Raw genomic sequence first — 18,450 nt, 5'->3', positions numbered from 1 at the left:
GGTAGTTCAGAGAACCGGTAGCAAAAATCCCTGTCCCCATCACCACACACACCTCGCTGTTCCTCTTCTCTGTCCCTGAAGCTCTCGGTGGTGATATAGCTGCAAACGGCCTTAAATGACTGCCGCAGTGCTTCAAAGGGCCGCACTACAGCTGATCAGTGCTCTAGACGGCTAGTAGACCAGTGCCTCTATTTTTAAAGAAGGTAGATCGATGCGTTCCCAAAAAAAGGCAATTAGTAGACCGGTGCCTCTATTTTTAAAGAAGATAGACCGGTGCGCTCCCCAAAAAGGCAATTAGTAGACTGGTGCCTCTATTTTTAAAGAAGGTAGATCGATGCGTTCCCAAAAAAAGGCAATTAGTAGACCGGTGCCTCTATTTTTAAAGAAGATAGACCGGTGCGCTCCCCAAAACGGCAATTAGTAGACTGGTGCCTTTATTTTTAAAGACGAGACCGGTACACTCCCAAGTTTTGTATACTTTGTTTATTATGTTTATTATTTATTATTATTGGCCATGCCCATTCAGTCACCTGACCACCAAGCCACGCCCACCACTTAAGCCACACCCACAGAACCGGTAGGGGAAATTTTTAGATTTCACCCCTGCCGCAAGGCCAACACAAACGCACCTTTCACGCTGAGGTTCCTCCAAGGCCAGGAGAAGTGGGCGTTCCACTCGCCCCGCAACTCGTAACGGAAAGCTGCAATTCGGCGGCTGATGTCTTGGTGAAGAGTGGCCTGGAGGAAGAGGGCCACTTTCTCTCCGGACAACCACCGGAAGCAGCGCACCTTGGGCTGCAAGGCCGCCTCCGTCTCCGAGAGAAGCAATTCCAAGACCCCGTCGCGTTCCAAGTAAATCTGGGCTCCCCGGAAGCTGCTCGAGGACTTGATGCAAGCGGTGACATGCTGTGGTTTCTCTTTGCCAGCGGGGCCTGTGGGCAGGCGGGGAGACAGGCTTAGGCGCAACGCTCCGGCTGGATACAGCCATTCCAGGGATCCTTCAGCGCAGTGCAAGGAGATCTGTTCAACGCTGCCAGCTTCTTGGGATAGACCACTGCAAGGGAGAGCAAGGCAGGGTTAGCCGAAGGAGGGGAACTTGGCCTGAATCTCATGCTTCCTCAATGTGGCGTCCCTGGGCATCCAGGCATGACTCCCAAATGTACCTGGTCCAGTTTCCTGTCCCAAAGATGCTTTTTCAGGAGGCAACTGAACTTTCTTGTTTTTCTTTGAAGATGTTTTGCTTCTCATCCAAGAAGCTTCTTCAGCTTCAGGTTCTCCAGCTTGAGTAGGGGGCTGGACTAGAAGACCTCCAAGGTCCTATTCTATTCTATTCTATTCTATTCTATTCTATTCTATTCTATTCTATTCTATTCTATTCTATTCTATTCTATTCTATTCTATTCTATTCTATTCTATTCCATTTATTCTATTCCACATTTTCTCTTCTCTTCTCTTCTCTTCTCTTCTCTTCTCTTCTCTTCTCTTCTCTTCTCTTCTCTTCTCTTCTCTTCTTTTCTCTTCTCTTCCCTTCTCTTCCCTTCCCTGAATGGTGGGGAATGGAAGGATTTATACTCCTTGCGGACAACTGGTCATTTGTGTTATTTTAGAGAGCCGGATGAGAAGCAAAACATCTTCAAAGAAAAAACAAGAAAGTCCAGTTGCCTCCTGAAAAAACACCTTTGGGATGACCATGACTTGGATGACTGAGAATCTCTACAGACTTTGAGCTATGCAATTTGGAATGAACACCCTTGGAATGGTGTGGGAGTAGGAAGGGATTTCTAGAGGGGGAAAAAGTTGCAGACTACAGGAACCAGGAGCACTAACTCAGGTGACCCTGAGGACACAGATAAACCTCCAAGTGGCCTCAACGTCCCTCTAAAAAGATGCAAATGACCAGCTGTCTGCAAAGAATATCAATCCTCCCATTCCCCCACTATCCTGTCAGAGCTGAAGAAGCTTCTTGGATGAGAAGCGAAATGTCCTCAAAAGAAAAACCAGAAAGTCCAGTTGCCTCCTGAAAGAAACACCTTTGGGCCACTCATGACCTGGATCAGGAGTCTCCAACCTTGGTCCCTTTAAGACTTGTGGACTTCAACTCACAGAGTCCCTCAGCCAGCAAAGCTGGTGGAGGAACTCTGGGAATTGAAGTCCACAAGTCTTAAAGGGATCAAGGTTGGAGAGCCCTGACCTGGATGACTGAGAATCTCCATAGACATGTCCAGTTTCCTGTCTTGCCTGAAGTAAGTTAGGGCCTGGGTACTTACGGGACCGCCTGCTGTTACCATATGCCTCCCACCGACCCGTATGCTCTCACAGAGAGGGACTTCTCAGGGTGCCGTCCGCCAAACAATGTCGGCTGGCGGCCCCCAGAGGAAGGTCCTTCTCTGTGGGGGCTCCCACACTTTGGAACGAGCTTCCCCCAGGTTTACGTCAAATACCTGAGCTTCGGACTTTCCGCCGCGAACTGAAGACATACCTTTTTATTCGCACGGGGCTGGCCTAAATTTTAAATTTTAAATTTTTAAATTTTTAACTACATAAATTTTATCGATTTTAAATTTTCTACTAATTTTAAATGGGGTTGGGTTTTATAAATTTTAAGGTTCTAGGCTAATTATAATAAGTTTTTTAACTCGTATTTTAAATTGTATATTGTGGTGTTTGTATTTTATTGTTGCCTGTACACCGCCCTGAGTCCTTCGGGAGAAGGGCGGTATAAAAATCAAATCAAATCAAAGAAATAAATAAATAAATAAATAAAGTAGAAATTACAAGGGCAGGTGGTCCTCAACTTACGACAGTTCATTCAAAATGACAACAGCACTAAACAAAAGTGACTCATGACCATTTTTCAGACTTAACGACCCTTGAAGCATCCCCTTGGTCACGTGATCAAAATTCGGGCCCTTGGCAACCGACTCATATTTATGACGGTCTCGGAATCCTCCTTTTGCGACCTCCTGACGAACAAAGTCAATGGGGAAAGCCAGAGTCGCTTAACAACCGTGTCACCAATTTAACACCCGGAGTGATTCCCTTAAAAACCGTGACAACAAAAGTCGTAAAACGGGGCAACACTCAACTTCACACATGTCTCACTTGTGCAGCGTAAATGTTGGGGCTCAACTGTGGTCGTTAAGTCGAGGACTACCTGTAGTTGCAGTGTCCCAGGGTCACGTGATCACTCTTTGTGACCTTCCCAGCCAGTTTCCCACAAGTGGGGGGGCTCCCACACTCTGGAACGAGCTTCCCCCAGGCTTACGCCAAATACCTGACCTTCGGACTTTCCGCCGCGAACTGAAGACATACCTTTTTATTCGCACGGGGCTGGCCTAAATTTTAAATTTTAAATTTTTAAATTTTTAACTACATAAATTTTATCGATTTTAAATTTTCTACTAATTTTAAATGGGGTTGGGTTTTATAAATTTTAAGGTTCTAGGCTAATTATAATAAGTTTTTTAACTCGTATTTTAAATTGTATATTGTGGTGTTTGTATTTTATTGTTGCCTGTACACCGCCCTGAGTCCTTCGGGAGAAGGGCGGTATAAAAATCAAATCAAATCAAATAAATAAATAAATAAATAAATAAATAAAGTAGAAATTACAAGGGCAGGTGGTCCTCAACTTACGACAGTTCATTCAAAATGACAACAGCACTAAACAAAAGTGACTCATGACCATTTTTCAGACTTAACGACCCTTGAAGCATCCCCTTGGTCACGTGATCAAAATTCGGGCCCTTGGCAACCGACTCATATTTATGACGGTCTCGGAATCCTCCTTTTGCGACCTCCTGACGAACAAAGTCAATGGGGAAAGCCAGAGTCGCTTAACAACCGTATCACCAATTTAACACCCGGAGTGATTCCCTTAAAAACCGTGGCAACAAAAGTCGTAAAACGGGGCAACACTCAACTTCACACATGTCTCACTTGTGCAGCGTAAATGTTGGGGCTCAACTGTGGTCGTTAAGTCGAGGACTACCTGTAGTTGCAGTGTCCCAGGGTCACGTGATCACTCTTTGTGACCTTCCCAGCCAGTTTCCCACAAGTGGGGGGGCTCCCACACTCTGGAACGAGCTTCCCCCAGGCTTACGCCAAATACCTGACCTTCGGACTTTCCGCCGCGAACTGAAGACACACCTTTTTATTCGCGCGGGGCTGGCTTGAATTGAATTTTAAATGGTAAATTTTTATTAATTTTAAATGGGGTTTTTAGTGTAAGGTAATTTTTTAAATTCTCAGGCTAATTTAATAAGTTTTTTAAATTGCATTTTAATTGTATTTTGTATTGCTTGTTTTATTCTGCCTGTACACCGCCCTGAGTCCTTCGGGAGAAGGGCGGTATAAAAATCAAATAAATAAATAAATAAATAAATAAGTAAAAGTCAATGGGAGAAAGCTGGATTTGCTTAACTGCGGCATGATTCGCTTAACAACGGCAATGACCCGCTCACCGATGATGGTGGGAAAGGTCCTAAAATGGGGCCATAACCCCCTCCTTGCTTAGCAATAGAAATTCCAGTCTTAATTGTAGTCAAGTTTTGGGCTACCTCCATTGGCATAGAAATAAATCAAGAAACTGGACTGGCTCACAACCATCTCCATAGGAACAGAAAAATTGAGCTGTTGTAGTTGTAAGTTGAAAACTACCTGTAGTATCTTTCCTCCACTCCCCACAAAAAATATATAAAATTGTCCAAGAAAGTATAAAATCTTCCAAGAAAATAGAAACTCTTAGAAGAACATGGCAGACTTTCCCTTCTGATAAATGGAATTTGGCAAGTGGGCACAGCTGCCCTAGCAAACCTTTGTGATACCCCAAAGCAAGGGGTCTCCAACCTTGGCAACTTTAAGACCTGTGGACTTCAACTCCCAGAATTCTTCAGCCAGCAAAGCCACAAGTCTTAAAAGTTGTCAAGGTTGAATAGCTGGCTGAGGAATTCTGGGAGTTGAAGTCCACAAGTCCTGTTGAATAGCTGACTGAGGAATTCTGGGAGTTGAAGTCCACAAGTCTTGTTGAATAGCTGGCTGAGGAATTCTGGGAGTTGAAGTCCACAAGTCTTGTTGAATAGCTGGCTGAGGAATTCTGGGAGTTGAAGTCCACAAGTCTTGTTGAATAGCTGGCTGAGGAATTCTGGGAGTTGAAGTCCACAAGTCTTGTTGAATAGCTGGCTGAGGAATTCTGGGAGTTGAAGTCCACAAGTCTTGTGAAATAGCTGACTGAGGAATTCTGGGAGTTGAAGTCCACAAGTTTTGTGAAATAGCTGGCTGAGGAATTCTGGGAGTTGATGTCCACAAGTCTTGAAGTTGCCAAAGTTGGAGACCCCTGCCCCAAAGCAAACTTTGGGGGCCTACCTTTTTCCCACCATGTAATCTCAACATTTCCCATGGAATCCCTGCCTTTCAATATCTGGGATTCGTGGCTGCTGAGGTCATCCATGTACTTCCCCCTTGGACCCTCCTGGGAATGTCGTGGTCGGTTAAACCAATCAGTTCCGCATCTCTGCCTTTTTCATCACCCGCGGGGATGCGTGGGAGACAGGCCCCTGACTCAGCCACCCGCCCACGGCCCATCTGCTCTGGAGGCTGCACCCTTACATCCTGGACCACTGTCCGGCTGGTCTTCCTCCACCCTGTCTTGACCTGGTTGATGCCATCGGAGGGTGGGAAAGCTTTGACGGACGCCTGCCATTTTCACCAAGCCCCGTGACTCATCCCGCTCGTCTCCTGCAAAGGATCAAGCCTGCCGAGAACCAGATGTGGCAGCTGTGTCCCTCCCCCCTCTGCCCTATTTAATCACCAAAAAAAATAAAAAAAAGCTCTATTGAAGCTCCTCTTCAGAAGCTCCATAGATAATGAGGCTTGAGGACCATTCTTTAGGAATGAAAGGCTGCCTGATTCCCAGGGATGTGTCCACTCTGATACTCAATGTTGTAAACAGAATCTCAGGATTCCCAAACTCCTTAAATTTCTCTTCTCTCTCTCTCTCTCTCTCTCTCTGTTCCTTTCTTTCTCTCTCTCTCTCCCTCTCTGTCTCTTTCTCTCTGTTTCTCTGTCTCTCTCTCTTTCTGTCTGTCTGTCTGTCTGTCTCTGTCTGTCTCTCTGTGTCCCTTTCTCTGTCCCTCTCTGTCCCTCTCTCTCTCTCTGTCTTTCTGTCTGTCTCTCTGTTTCTCTGTATGTCCCTTTCTCTCTCCCTCTCTCTTTCTGTGTCTCTCTGTCCCTTTCTCTCTCCCCCTCTGTCTCTCTGTCTTTCTGTCTGTCTGTCTGTCTGTTTCTCTGTCTCTGTCTCTCTGTCTGTCTCTCTGTGTCCCTTTCTCTCTCCCTCTCTCTTTCTGTGTCTCTGTCCCTTTCTCTCTCCCCCTCTCTGTTTCTCTCTGTCTCTCTCTCTCTGTCTTTCTCTGTCTGTCCCTTTCTCTCTCCCTCTCTCTCTCTGTGTCAGTCACTCTGTCTCTCTCTCTCTCCCTCTCTCCCTGTCTCTCAGTCTCTGTCTGTCCTTTTCTCTCTGTCCCTCTCTCTGTTTCTCTCTCTCTCTCTCTGTTTCTCTCTCTCTCTGTCTCTTTCTCTCTCTCCCTCCGTCTCTCTGTCCCGCTGTGTCTCTCTCTGTTTCTCTCTCTCTCTCTGTGTATTTCTCACTCTCTCTGTCTCTCTCTCTCTCTGTCTGCCTCTCTCTTTCTGTCTCTATCTGTTTGTCTGTCTCTCTCACACACTCACTCCTGTAAACAGTTCTGGAGTCATTTTCCACCAGCTGCTTGGCCCACAGACACGATTTTTCCCTGTTTCCTTTTTAAACAGTCTACAAAAGGGAGCAGGAGGAAAACAAAAGAGTGAGTTGCTAATGGTATTAGCTTAATTTCTCGCATGTGGGAGCTCAGAACGATTAACACATTTGCACCGAATTTCTCTGCCAAACCAAAATGTATTATCCTTTGGTGACCAGGAAATATGTGGGAAGGGGGAGGGGAGGGCAGAGAAGATTGGAAACAGCCAGATTAGAGAGAAATGGCTTGTAATTATGAGATTGGTTTGTGGGTGGGTGGGGGGCTTCTCCCCCCCCAGCCCCCTAGCCTCCCAGATTTCTCCTTTCTCTTTTCAGCTTTCAAACTTAAGACATTCCCAAAGCCATCGCACAGCCCGGAGTGCAGGGTGGCTGAGAGTCAGGGATGATGTAATTTAGTTCTGCCACCCATCTGGGGAAGATCAGCCGTTTCCCATCCCAAGAGCTTCCAGATCTATGGGGTCCTTGGCGCCCCTCTGAAGTTGGGCGGTTTTCTCGCAAGACGTTTCATCACCAAACTATGCAATATCATCAGTCTTGCAAACAAAAACCACCAAGCTCAGAGAGCACCAAGGATCAACTATGAGCGGCAAAAGAATCTTTTCTATGGCTTGGTGTTGAGACTCTGGAAAGAGTGCAGAGAAGTACAACAAAGATGACCAGGACCCTGGTGGTGGCTAAAACACTTGAAGAACAGTTGCAGGAACGGGGTATGTCATGGGTGACATGATTTTGTTGCTGTTGTTAGTTGCAAAGTCATGTCCAACCCATTGCAACCCCATGGACAACGTTCCTCCAGGCCTTCCTGTCCTCTACCATCTGGAGTCCATTTAAGCTCACGCCGACTGATTCAGTGACTCCATCCAGCCACCTCCTTCTCTGCCGTCCCCTTCTTCTTTTTCCTCAATCTTTCCCAGCATTAGGCTCTTCTCCAGTGACGTGATAGCAGTGACATGATAGCAGTGTTCAAATATCTGAGGGGCTACCACAAAGAAGAGGAGGTCAACCTATTTTCCAAAGCACCTGAGGGCAGGACAAGAAGCAATGGGTAGAAACTAATCAAGGAGAGAAGCAACTTAGAACTAAGGAGGAATTTCCTGACAGTGAGAACAATTAATCAGTGGAACGACTTGCCTTCAGAACTTGTGGGCGCTCCATCAATGGAGGTTTTTAAGAAGAGACCGGACAACCATATGTCTGGAATGGTATAGGGTTGGCGCAGGAATAGAATAACAGAGTTGGAAGGGACCTTGGAGGTCTTCTAGTCCAACCCCCTGCTTAGGCAGGAAACCCTACACCATTTCAGATAAATGGTTATTCAACATCATCTTTAAAAACTTCCAGTGTTGGAGCATTTACAACTTCTGGAGGCAAGTTGTTCCACTGGTTGATTGTTCTAACTGTCAGGATATTTCTCCTTAGTTCTAGATTGCTTCTCTCCATGATTAGTTTCCACCCATTGCTTCTTGTCCTGCCTTCAGGTGCTTTGGAGGGTTTCTTGCTTTAGTGAGGGATTAGATTAGAAGACCTCCAACTCTGTTATTCTGCTAGGAATACAATTCCCAGAATTCAATCAACCCATGGAACAGAAGTTGCCTTCAGAAGTTGTGGGAGCTTCATCCCTGGAGCCTTTCAAGAAGAGATTGGACTGCCATCTGTCTGAAGTGGTGTAGGGTCTCCTGCTTAGGCAGGGCATTGGACTAGATCACCTACAAGATCCCTTCCAATTTTGTTAATCTGTTAATTCCCAACCATCATGAGAAGAGACTGCCCTTTGCATGTGAATTTTGCTCTGTTTGATGTTACTCTTTTTTAACCATCTTGTCTTATGCTTTTCGTTCTGTCATTTCCCATCTTAGCAGTTCGATTATAATCTTTTTGAAGAGAAACATTTTTTAAGGATTAGTGTGTTCATTTCTTTTCTTTTCCCTATGTTCCTCTGGCAACCCGAAAGCAGAATAATACTGGGAAGTTCTCCCCTCATTCCAGGCTCACAACAACCCTGTAAGGGAGGCAGGATTGAAAGACATTGACCGGTTCCATGTCAACCACAGAGCTTTGAGGTTGAATGGGAGTTTTAATCTGGATCTCCATAATCATGCAGGTAGTTCTCGATTTAGGATCACAATAGGAACCGGAAAATTTATTCTTAAGCAACCCAGCTGTTAAGTGAGACATCACGTGTCCACATCCAATTTTATGACTGTTTTTGTCGCGGTCGTTAAGTGAGACTCACATGACAGAGACTTGCAATCTTCCCTGCTGTCATTGCTTGTCAAAAGCTGGCTGGGAAGGTTGCAAATGTTGATCACGTTGACTGTGGAACCCTGAAGCTATAAAAAATGTAGGATAATTGTCAAGTACCCGAATTACGATCATATGACCCTAGGAAAGCTGAAATGGTGATAACTGCAAGGATGCATTTTTCAGCTCCATTTGCCAAACAAATGGTCATTAAGTGAGAACTACCTGTAGCTCAGCATCTTTAATTCCTGCATCATAGGACATCATCATTATGAAGGGGTGCCCTAAAATTCTATTCCCTCTGTTATACAGGCCCTAAGCAGATGTCTATATGGTTGCTAAGAGTCAACGCTGCCTTTAATAGTACATAATCAATCAATCAATCAATTAGTTGTCTATGTCTTCAGGAGGACCATGAAATAGCATCTCCAACCCGAAGCAATTAGTAATATTTACTTTCCATCCAATTTGATCCACGATTATCAACCCATCGAACGGGATGATTTTATCCTCCATTATCAACCCATCCAATATGATGACTTGATCCACAGTTATCAAACCATCCAATGGGATGAATTGATCCTCCATTATCAACCCATCCAATGTGATGACTTGATCCACAATTATCAACCCATCCAATGGGATGAGTTGACCCTCCATTATCAACCCATCCAATATGATGACTTGATCCACAATTATCAATCATCCAATATGATGACTTGATCCACAATTATCAACCCATCAAATGTGATGAGTTGACCCTCCATTATCAACCCATCCAATATGATGACTTGATCCACAATATCAACCCATCCAATTTGTTGATTTGCTCCCTAACTGTCAACTCATCCAATGTGATGGCTCATCCACAATGATCAACCCAATAACCTTCCTTGATTGGATCTGGAGGATCGAACTGAATCACTTCAATGATAATTCTGACTGAATCATCTTTGAGATCCCCAAATCCATATTTTTTCACGCTTCTCTAGGACCAACCACCTCCATCATCCCACCTACCCTTTAGGATGAACAGCAGGCTAACCCCTCCTCCCAAAAAAAGATAAGTCAGGTATTCCATGAGAAATAACCAATTCGGTTTTTTCGAGACACTCCCTGAAATAAATGTGGCTTTCTATCAGGGTTCCAAGGAACACCCCCAATGAAATAAAACTCTGAGGCTTGAGGTTCCTCAAAGTTCCAATTTATTAGAGATGTCATGTTGGCACAGCTGGGAAAACCTGAATCTGAAAGCTTCCAGGTTTTCCCCACCCAGTTGACAGTTCACAGCCCTGCCGCACCCCCACAAGTTCATCCCATTGTCCAATCAACTCTTCACACTCAATTGGATAGAGTCTGCAGGCAGTCTACGTCAGACGCAGGCAAAAGTCCTTGAATATGGAATGTTGTTATGACTAACTTTCTACCACTCCAACAACAACCCCCTCCCAACTTTCCCAGCTAAAGTATGCGGCAGTTAAGAAGCAAAAAGAAAATTGCCTTCCAAAACTGACACTTTCCTCAGCAACCCACTTCGGTTAAAATGACCACCTTTATGATATGTCACTATTCATCAGTCTCAAGAAATTCTTACGTTTTCCATCTAAAAAAGATGAATGAACTCCAAGGGGGTGGAGAGATTGGCGTTCCTTCTTTTCTGAGCTTCTGAGGGTCATCTCGCCCAGCGGCTTCAGGATTTACGTAAAATATCTGAACTAGCTTATCTCCAGACTGGTGAGATCAACATTGGCCCCTGATTTGCAAATCCCCCCAAATTAAACCACCCCACCCCCAAACACTCCACTGGACATCTTTTCCCCCTCCCCCATCTTTAAAGCCTCAATTCCATGGATTTTATTTATTTATTTTGTGGGTTGTGTGCCTGCCTTTGAGTCAGGCTTGGCTCCTGGCGAGGGCATGGACAACACCGTGCAATTTTCTTCTGCAAGTTTTTTCAAAAGGGATCCGTCCTTGCTTTCTTCACCCCAGAGAGCTGACCTCAGCTTTTTAGGTTTTGAACTGAAGGCAGACCTGGAACTCGGGGAATCTCCCAGCATGTAGGCTGATGCCTTTAACGGCTACTTTTGAGGACAACGAACATCGCATTTCAGACAGGGGGGAGAGAGGCTTTGAGGGAGACGTGAAGGAATCCCTTTAGGCTGAAACAGAAGAAATCCTTCCCTCGATAGGGATGTGTCGTGTCCCACTCCTCCACTGACGGCCGGGTCAGGGAAATCCGAATCAGGCGTGCCTCTGCAGCTCTGCCAAAGTCCTAGCAAAGTCCTCAGGGCAGGCAGGAGACCAGAAAGTGACTTCAGCAAGATATGTTTAGACTTTGCCTGACTCAGAGAATGCCAGAAAGCAGGTCCTTTATATAGGCCATGGGGTGTGGCTCCATGACTCAGCACTTATCCAGGCCTGCCCCTCCCTTCCTTCTGTTGCCTCCGCCTATCAATTCTTCTGAAGCGAGGGTCACTCCAGTCTGCAGCTGTTGGCAATTGACCTTCCTCAGGCTCACTTGCTGTGGGGGGGGGAGGGGTCTAGTTGCTCCGTTTGCCTGGGCATGGAGCCAGAGCTGGGGGCTGGAGGTATTTCTTCCTCTTCAGCCTGTCTGGGCATGGAGCCAGGGTTGGGGCCGGGAGGCATACTAGAACATTCCTCCGTGTTCAGAAGCAGATAAGAAGACCCCGGCTGAGGTGAGATCGGACGAGACACAACAGGATGGAGGCCTAAGACGCAACCTACCACTCATTTTTTTTTTTATGCTGCTCTGGCATCAGTCCCCAAGAAAATCAAGACCAGTTCACAGGAAAATCACAGGAAAGTCACACTTAACGATCCCCCTAAGATAGGGGTCGGCAACTTTAAACACTCAAAGAGCCACTTGGACCCGTTTCCCACAGAAAAGAAAACACCGGGAGCCACAAAACCTTTCCCGTGCCTGACTATTTCTTGATCAGCCACAAAACTAGCATATGTAGTTGAATTAAACTTTCTGTTTTCTTCTGAAACTTTTCTTTTCTTGGATTTATCCATGGTTGGCCTACCGGGGGTGGAAAAGCTCAATAAATTGCGTGCCGGCGGGTGTTGCACAAAATATGATGCATAATTTGCATATTTTGTGTGAAGGGAGCCGCAGCAGAGGGGTGAAAGAGCCACATGCGGCTCCAGAGCCACAGGTTGCTGACCTAATAGAAGGATTTAGGAGGGACTGCTCTCTGCCTGCTCACCTAAGGAGCCCATTCAGATTAAGTGAGAAACAACCGCCCCTCCCTCCCCAGGACAAAGATAGGGTCCCCCTAACCAACTTGCTCAGATTGAAGAAGACAACAGTGGTACCTTGGTACTCATCATTAACTCGTTCCGGGAGGCACCGTGAGTACCAAAAACCATGAGCACCAAACACATTTTTTCCCGATAAGGAATTATATACAGTAGTGGCCAAAATTGTGGAAACCTTTAGGGAAAAGTGTATTTTTTAAAACTAGCTATTAACACCACTTTTTTGGGGGGGAATAGTACCATACAATTATATATCAATGGAAAAATAATTTAATGACGAATGTTATGCAACAACTTTGATGAAGGATTTGCTGTTAGAATAGCAGTTACAGTATAAAGAAGAAAAGTGAAACACATAGAAAAAATGAGAGATACAAAAAGTATCACCAGGTCAGTTAATAGTTGAGTAACCTTTAGCATGAATTACGGCCTTACAACATCTTCCCATGGAGTGAAGCAAGTCTTTTAGTTCTGCAGCTGTTCTAATGTGAAACCAAGATTGAAGGATTGCTTCTATTAACTGGATTTTATTGCTGGGTCGCTTCTGACTAGCAAGTTTCTTTAGTCAGCTCCATAGATTTTCAATTGGGTGAAGGTCTGGGCTATTCCCAGGCCATTCCAGCAGTGGAATAGGATTATCTTGAAACCCCCCCCCCCCCCAAAAAAAGAAAGAAAGAAAAAAGTGGTATTATTAGCCATCAAACCTCAAAAAGACACTTTTCCCAAAAGGTTTCCACAATTTTGGCCACTACTTTAGTGAGTCCCAAAGCAGCCAACATCAACAGGTTCTAGCTTGTGCCTTGAGGACCAAAGAAATGACGAGTACCGGGGACAAGATGTTCGTGTCAAAATGTATGGAGTACCAAATCCAATGAATTTCAAAAGCGTATCGAGGTACCACTGTACTGGGATAAGCAGCGAGATGTTTCAAACCAACAAGACCAGAAGTCTCCAGTTGGCATGACTCAACTTCCAGACAGTTCTATCTGGATGGGCTGAGAATCTTCATTGGCACTCTAACCACTACACCACACTGTCACCCGAGATGGATTGAACTCTCCAATTGCAGCGAGCAGCACTGGCTTGGCTAAAGATACATCACAAGCATTAAAAAAAAAAAAACCTTTAGTTTAATTTCTCCCCAAACCAACTCATTTCATCTAGAAACTCTTTTCCAATCCCTTGGAGCAGGTGGCACTGAAGTGCCCCCTCCTGCATTTGTGGCAGGAATCCAGGAACACCCCCCCGCCCCACTGAATAGATAAAAGGTAAAGGTAAAGGTTCCCCTCGCACATACGTGCTAGTCGTTGCCGACTCTAGGGGGCGGTGCTCATCTCCGTTTCAAAGCCAAAGAGCCAGCGCTGTCGGAAGACGTCTCCGTGGTCATGTGGCCGGCATGACTCAAGGCGCACAGAACACTGTTACCTTCCCACCAAAGGTGGTCCCTATTTTTCTACTTGCATTTTTGACGTGCTTTCGAAACTGCTAGGTTGGCAGAAGCTGGGAAAAGTAACGGGAGCTCACCCCATTACACGGCAGCACTAGGGATTCGAACCGCCGAGATGCCAATCGGGCAAGCTCAACGTCCTAGCCCATTTAAAAGATGCTTGCAGTCAAATTTTTGACATTCCTGCCTAGCGATGCTAAGGAACTAATGACTAGCCGGCATGGCTGTTGTATCAGAGTAACAGAATCAGAGAGTTGGACCTTGAAGGTCTTCTAGTCCAACCCCCCCCCTGCTCAAGCAGGAGACCCTATAATACCATTCCAGACAAATGGCTGTCCAGTGTCAACCTCCAGTGACGGAGCACCCACAACTTCTGAAGGCAAGCCATTCCACTGGTTAATTGTTCTGACAGTTAGGAAATTTCTCCTTAATTCCAGGTTGCTCCTCTCCTTGATGAATTTCCACCCATTGTTTCTTGTCTTTGCCTTCTGGTGCTTTGGAAAATAAGTTAACCCCCCTCCCTCCCTTCTTTATGGCAAACCCTCAAATATTGGAGCACTGCTATCATGTCACCCCTAGTATCTGATTCTCTAGCACAGCATTTCGAAAAGAATAGAATAGAATAGAATAGAATAGAATAGAATAGAATAGATTGGGATGGAATGAAATAGAATAGAATGGAATGGAACAGAATAGAATTTTTTTATTGGTCAAGTGTGATTGGACACACAAGGAATTTGTCTTGGTGCATACGCTCTCAGTGTACATAAAAGAAAAGATACCTTCATCAAGGTACAACATTTACAACACAAATGATGGTCAATATATCAATATAAATCATAAGGATTGTCAGCAACAAAGTTACAGTCATACAGTCATAAGTGGGAGGAGATGAGTGATGGGAACGATGAGAAGATTAATAGTAGTGCAGATTTAGTAAATAGTTTGACAGTGTTGAGGGAATTATTTGTTTAGCAGAGTGATGATACCTTCATCATTTCTCAATCTTGGCAACTTGAAAATGTGTGGATTTCAACTCCCAGAATTTCTCAGCTAGTCTTTTAAGTTTACAGCAGGGGTGTCTAATCTTAGCAACCTTCTAACCTGAGGATTTCAATTCCTTAGAATTCCCCCCAGCCAGCCAAGCTAGGGAATTCTGGGAGTTGAAGTCCACACAAGTCTTTAACGTTGCCAAGGCTGGAGACCCCCCCCCGGACAAGAAATTCAGAAACTCCAGTTTTAGGAGACAGGGAGTGAGTGATGGGAGAGGAGGGGGATGCGGAAAGCAGATTTGGCGGCAATTCTCCGGAAGACCCCCCTTGGAGGGCATGCTAAGGACCCCATCCCAAACGCACAGCCTCTCCTTCGCCCCCCGGGGTGGCGGATCGGAGTTTTGCAACCTGCCCCGGCTTGGAGAAACCTACACTCAACCCAAATGCGACCGGACTGGAGGGTTGCCACAGGTTTCCTTCGGAGTTGCATTGCGAAACTCCGCAGCTCGACTTCCCTCGCCCGTCCTTACCTTCCCCTCCAACTGCACTGATCCTCGGAGTAGTTGCCAAAAGCCGAGTCCAAGAGAAAGAGAAGGGCGAGCAAGCGCCGGATCCGAGGCATGCTTCCACGGGCTTCCCTGGCGAGGAAGGGGGGGGGGGGAGGGAAAAAAAGGAAAGGAAAAAAAGAAAAACCACGGAACGGCGCAAAGCGCGGCGTTCAAATATAAAGCAAGGGAAGCCGCCGCCTCTGCAAACGCGTGGGAAGCCTCAGTCGCCCCGCCGGCTCTCCATCCCCCATCGTCGCCGCTTTCCCAGCCTTTCCGAGTGGCTTTGGCTCTCGCTGCTCCCCTTTTCCTCGGAGGAGTAGTCGTTGAGTGGGTGGGTGGGCGCAAAGATTCGCTTTTCTCGTCCCCCTCACCGAGCTCCCGATGGAAACGGCGCCGCGCTTCGGGATGAGCGATGCGCCCGAAGGAGCGCTGGTCAGTTTCCAAGCCAAGCTCAGGGATCAGCCGGGGCGGGGCCCCGGAGGAGTGGAGAGAGGAGGGGGAGATCGCCCAATCAGAGCCCGGCTGGGGAAACTTGGAGCCAACCGTAGGGGAGTTGGGTGGGGGGCGCGGGGGGGAAGCCGAAAAGGAGAGAGGGGTGTGTGTGGAAATAGGATGTGATGCAGCCGTTCAGGGAGAACAATGCGATTCAGGCACCCGGAGTGGTAATCGTGCTCCTTGCGGCTCTCTGAGCTTGGTTGTTTTCTTGCAGGCGTTTCATTACCTACTTAGGGAACAGCATCAGTGCTGGAAGGGAGTAGGGTTTGTGGAAGAAGAAGAGGAGGAGGAGGAGGAGGAGGAGGAGGACTAGAGGGTCCCTGATTTTTTTGCAGGCGTTTCGTTACCTAACTAGGGTACAGCATCAGTGTTAGGAGGGAGTGGGGTTTGGGGAGGAGGAGGAAGAGAAGGAAAAGGAGAATGAGAAAGAGAAAGAGAAGGGCGAGCAAGCGCCGGATCCGAGGCATGCTTCCACGGGCTTCCCTGGCGAGGAAGGGGGGGGGGGGAGAAAAAAAGGAAAGGAAAAAAAGAAAAACCACGGAACGGCGCAAAGCGCGGCGTTCAAATATAAAGCAAGGGAAGCCGCCGCCTCTGCAAACGCGTGGGAAGCCTCAGTCGCCCCGCCGGCTCTCCATCCCCCATCGTCGCCGCTTTCCCAGCCTTTCCGAGTGGCTTTGGCTCTCGCTGCTCCCCTTTTCCTCGGAGGAGTAGTCGTTGAGTGGGTGGGTGGGCGCAAAGATTCGCTTTTCTCGTCCCCCTCACCGAGCTCCCGATGGAAACGGCGCCGCGCTTCGGGATGAGCGATGCGCCCGAAGGAGCGCTGGTCAGTTTCCAAGCCAAGCTCAGGGATCAGGCGGGGCGGGGGCCCCGAGGGGGGGGGAGAGGGGGGGGGGAGACCGCCCAATCAGGGCCCGGCGGGGCAAACTGGGACCCAACGGGGGGGGGGTGGGGGGGGGGGCGGGGGGGGGAAGCCGAAAAGGAGAGAGGGGTGTGTGTGGAAATAGGATGTGATGCAGCCGTTCAGGGAGAACAATGCGATTCAGGCACCCGGAGTGGTAATCGTGCTCCTTGCGGCTCTCTGAGCTTGGTTGTTTTCTTGCAGGCGTTTCATTACCTACTTAGGGAACAGCATCAGTGCTGGAAGGGAGTAGGGTTTGTGGAAGAAGAAGAGGAGGAGGAGGAGGAGGAGGAGGAGGACTAGAGGGTCCCTGATTTTTTTGCAGGCGTTTCGTTACCTAACTAGGGTACAGCATCAGTGTTAGGAGGGAGTGGGGTTTGGGGAGGAGGAGGAAGAGAAGGAAAAGGAGAATGAGAAAGAGAAAGAGAAGAAGGAAAAGAAGGGGGAGGAGGAGGAAGAGGAGGGGGAGGAGGAGGAGGAGAAGGAGAAGGAGAATAATGGCATAATGGTTTTTATAGTTTTAATCTTAAATTGGGGTTTTTATTGGGTTTTTAAATTTTTTATAATTTTAAATTTAAACTTTTAATTATCAGCCTTTTGTAATTTGCTAGGTTTTAATTGTTGGTTTTAATTGTATATGTATTGTGTTTTATGTTTGGCTGTACACCGCCCTGAGTCCTTCGGGAGAAGGGTGGTATAAAAATTTAATTAATAATAATAATAATAATAATAATAATAATAATAATAATAATAAGAAGAAGAAGAAGAAGAAGAAGAAGAAGAAGAAGAAGAAGAAGAAGAAGAAGAAGAAGAAGAAGAAAGAAGGAGGAGGAGAAGGAGAAGAAGAAGAAGAACAACAACAACAACCACCACCACTACTACTACTACTACTATGGGGTCCATGATGCCCTCTGAGCTTGTTTGTTTTCTTGAAGACGTTTCATTACCTAACTAGGGAACATCATCAGTGTTAGGAGGGAGTGGGGTTTGTGGAGGAAGAGGAGGAGGTCTGTGGTGCCTCTGAGCTTGGTGGTTTTCCTGCAGATGTTTCATTACCCAAATCCAGTGGTGGGATTCAAATAATTTAACAACCGGGTTCTCTGCCCTAATGATTTCTTCCAACAACCAGTTCACCAAACTGCTCAGAAAGTTAACCACCGGTTCTCCCGAAGTGGTGCGAACTGGCTGAATCCCACCACTGCCCAAATCCCATTACCCACCAACACCGACAGAGCAAGCCACTAGAATACAAACTGAGAGCAAAGCCCATTCCTTACCGATGACGTTACTTAGTTGGGTAATGAAACACTTGCAAGAAAACAACCAAGCTCAGAGAGTACCAAGGACCCCATCATAAATATAGGCCAGTTGCCAAGTGCCCAAATTTTGATCACTTAACCACGAGGATGCTAAACAGTTGTAAATGTGAGGACTGGTCATAAGTCATTTTTGTCAGTGTGTTCATATCTTCAGTTACTAAAACAAATGGTTGTAAGTCCAAGACTACCTGTATTTAGCTTATAGAGGCAATTCACCCTTTCTTATTAGGTATCTCCTAACAATTTGGTACGCAATGGCTCAGTGGCTAAGACACTGAGCTTGTTGGTCGAAAGGTCGGCAGTTCAGCAGTTTGAATCCCGAGTGCCGCGTAACAGGGTGAGCTCCCATTACTTGTCCCAGCTTTTGCCAACCTAGCAGTTCGAAAGCACGTAAAAAAGGCAAGTAAAAAAATAGGGACCATCTTTGATGGGAAGGGAACA

The 18,450-nt window shown here is 46.5% G+C and overlaps 1 protein-coding gene across 2 annotated transcripts in view; it reads right to left on the bottom strand.

The window, feature by feature from the left end:
• METRN (meteorin, glial cell differentiation regulator) overlaps positions 1-15,734 on the bottom strand; it is a 23,170-nt gene extending 7,436 nt beyond the window's left edge. For both annotated transcript variants that reach the window (XM_058157560.1, XM_058157561.1), the window contains exons 1-2: positions 15,280-15,734; positions 630-1,054 (exon numbers count right to left, since the gene is read on the bottom strand). In XM_058157560.1, coding sequence (XP_058013543.1) covers positions 630-1,054; positions 15,280-15,371 — 517 coding nt within the window. In that variant the 5' untranslated portion in view covers positions 15,372-15,734. The remainder of the gene's footprint in view (positions 1-629; positions 1,055-15,279) is intronic.
• Between the last annotated feature and the right edge of the window lie 2,716 nt (positions 15,735-18,450).

Source organism: Ahaetulla prasina, chromosome 14 (genome assembly GCF_028640845.1).
Source record: "Ahaetulla prasina isolate Xishuangbanna chromosome 14, ASM2864084v1, whole genome shotgun sequence".
Taxonomy (NCBI): domain Eukaryota; kingdom Metazoa; phylum Chordata; class Lepidosauria; order Squamata; family Colubridae; genus Ahaetulla; species Ahaetulla prasina.
Note: the sequence above shows the minus strand (reverse complement) of the source record. Positions and strands in the feature narration are given on the sequence as shown.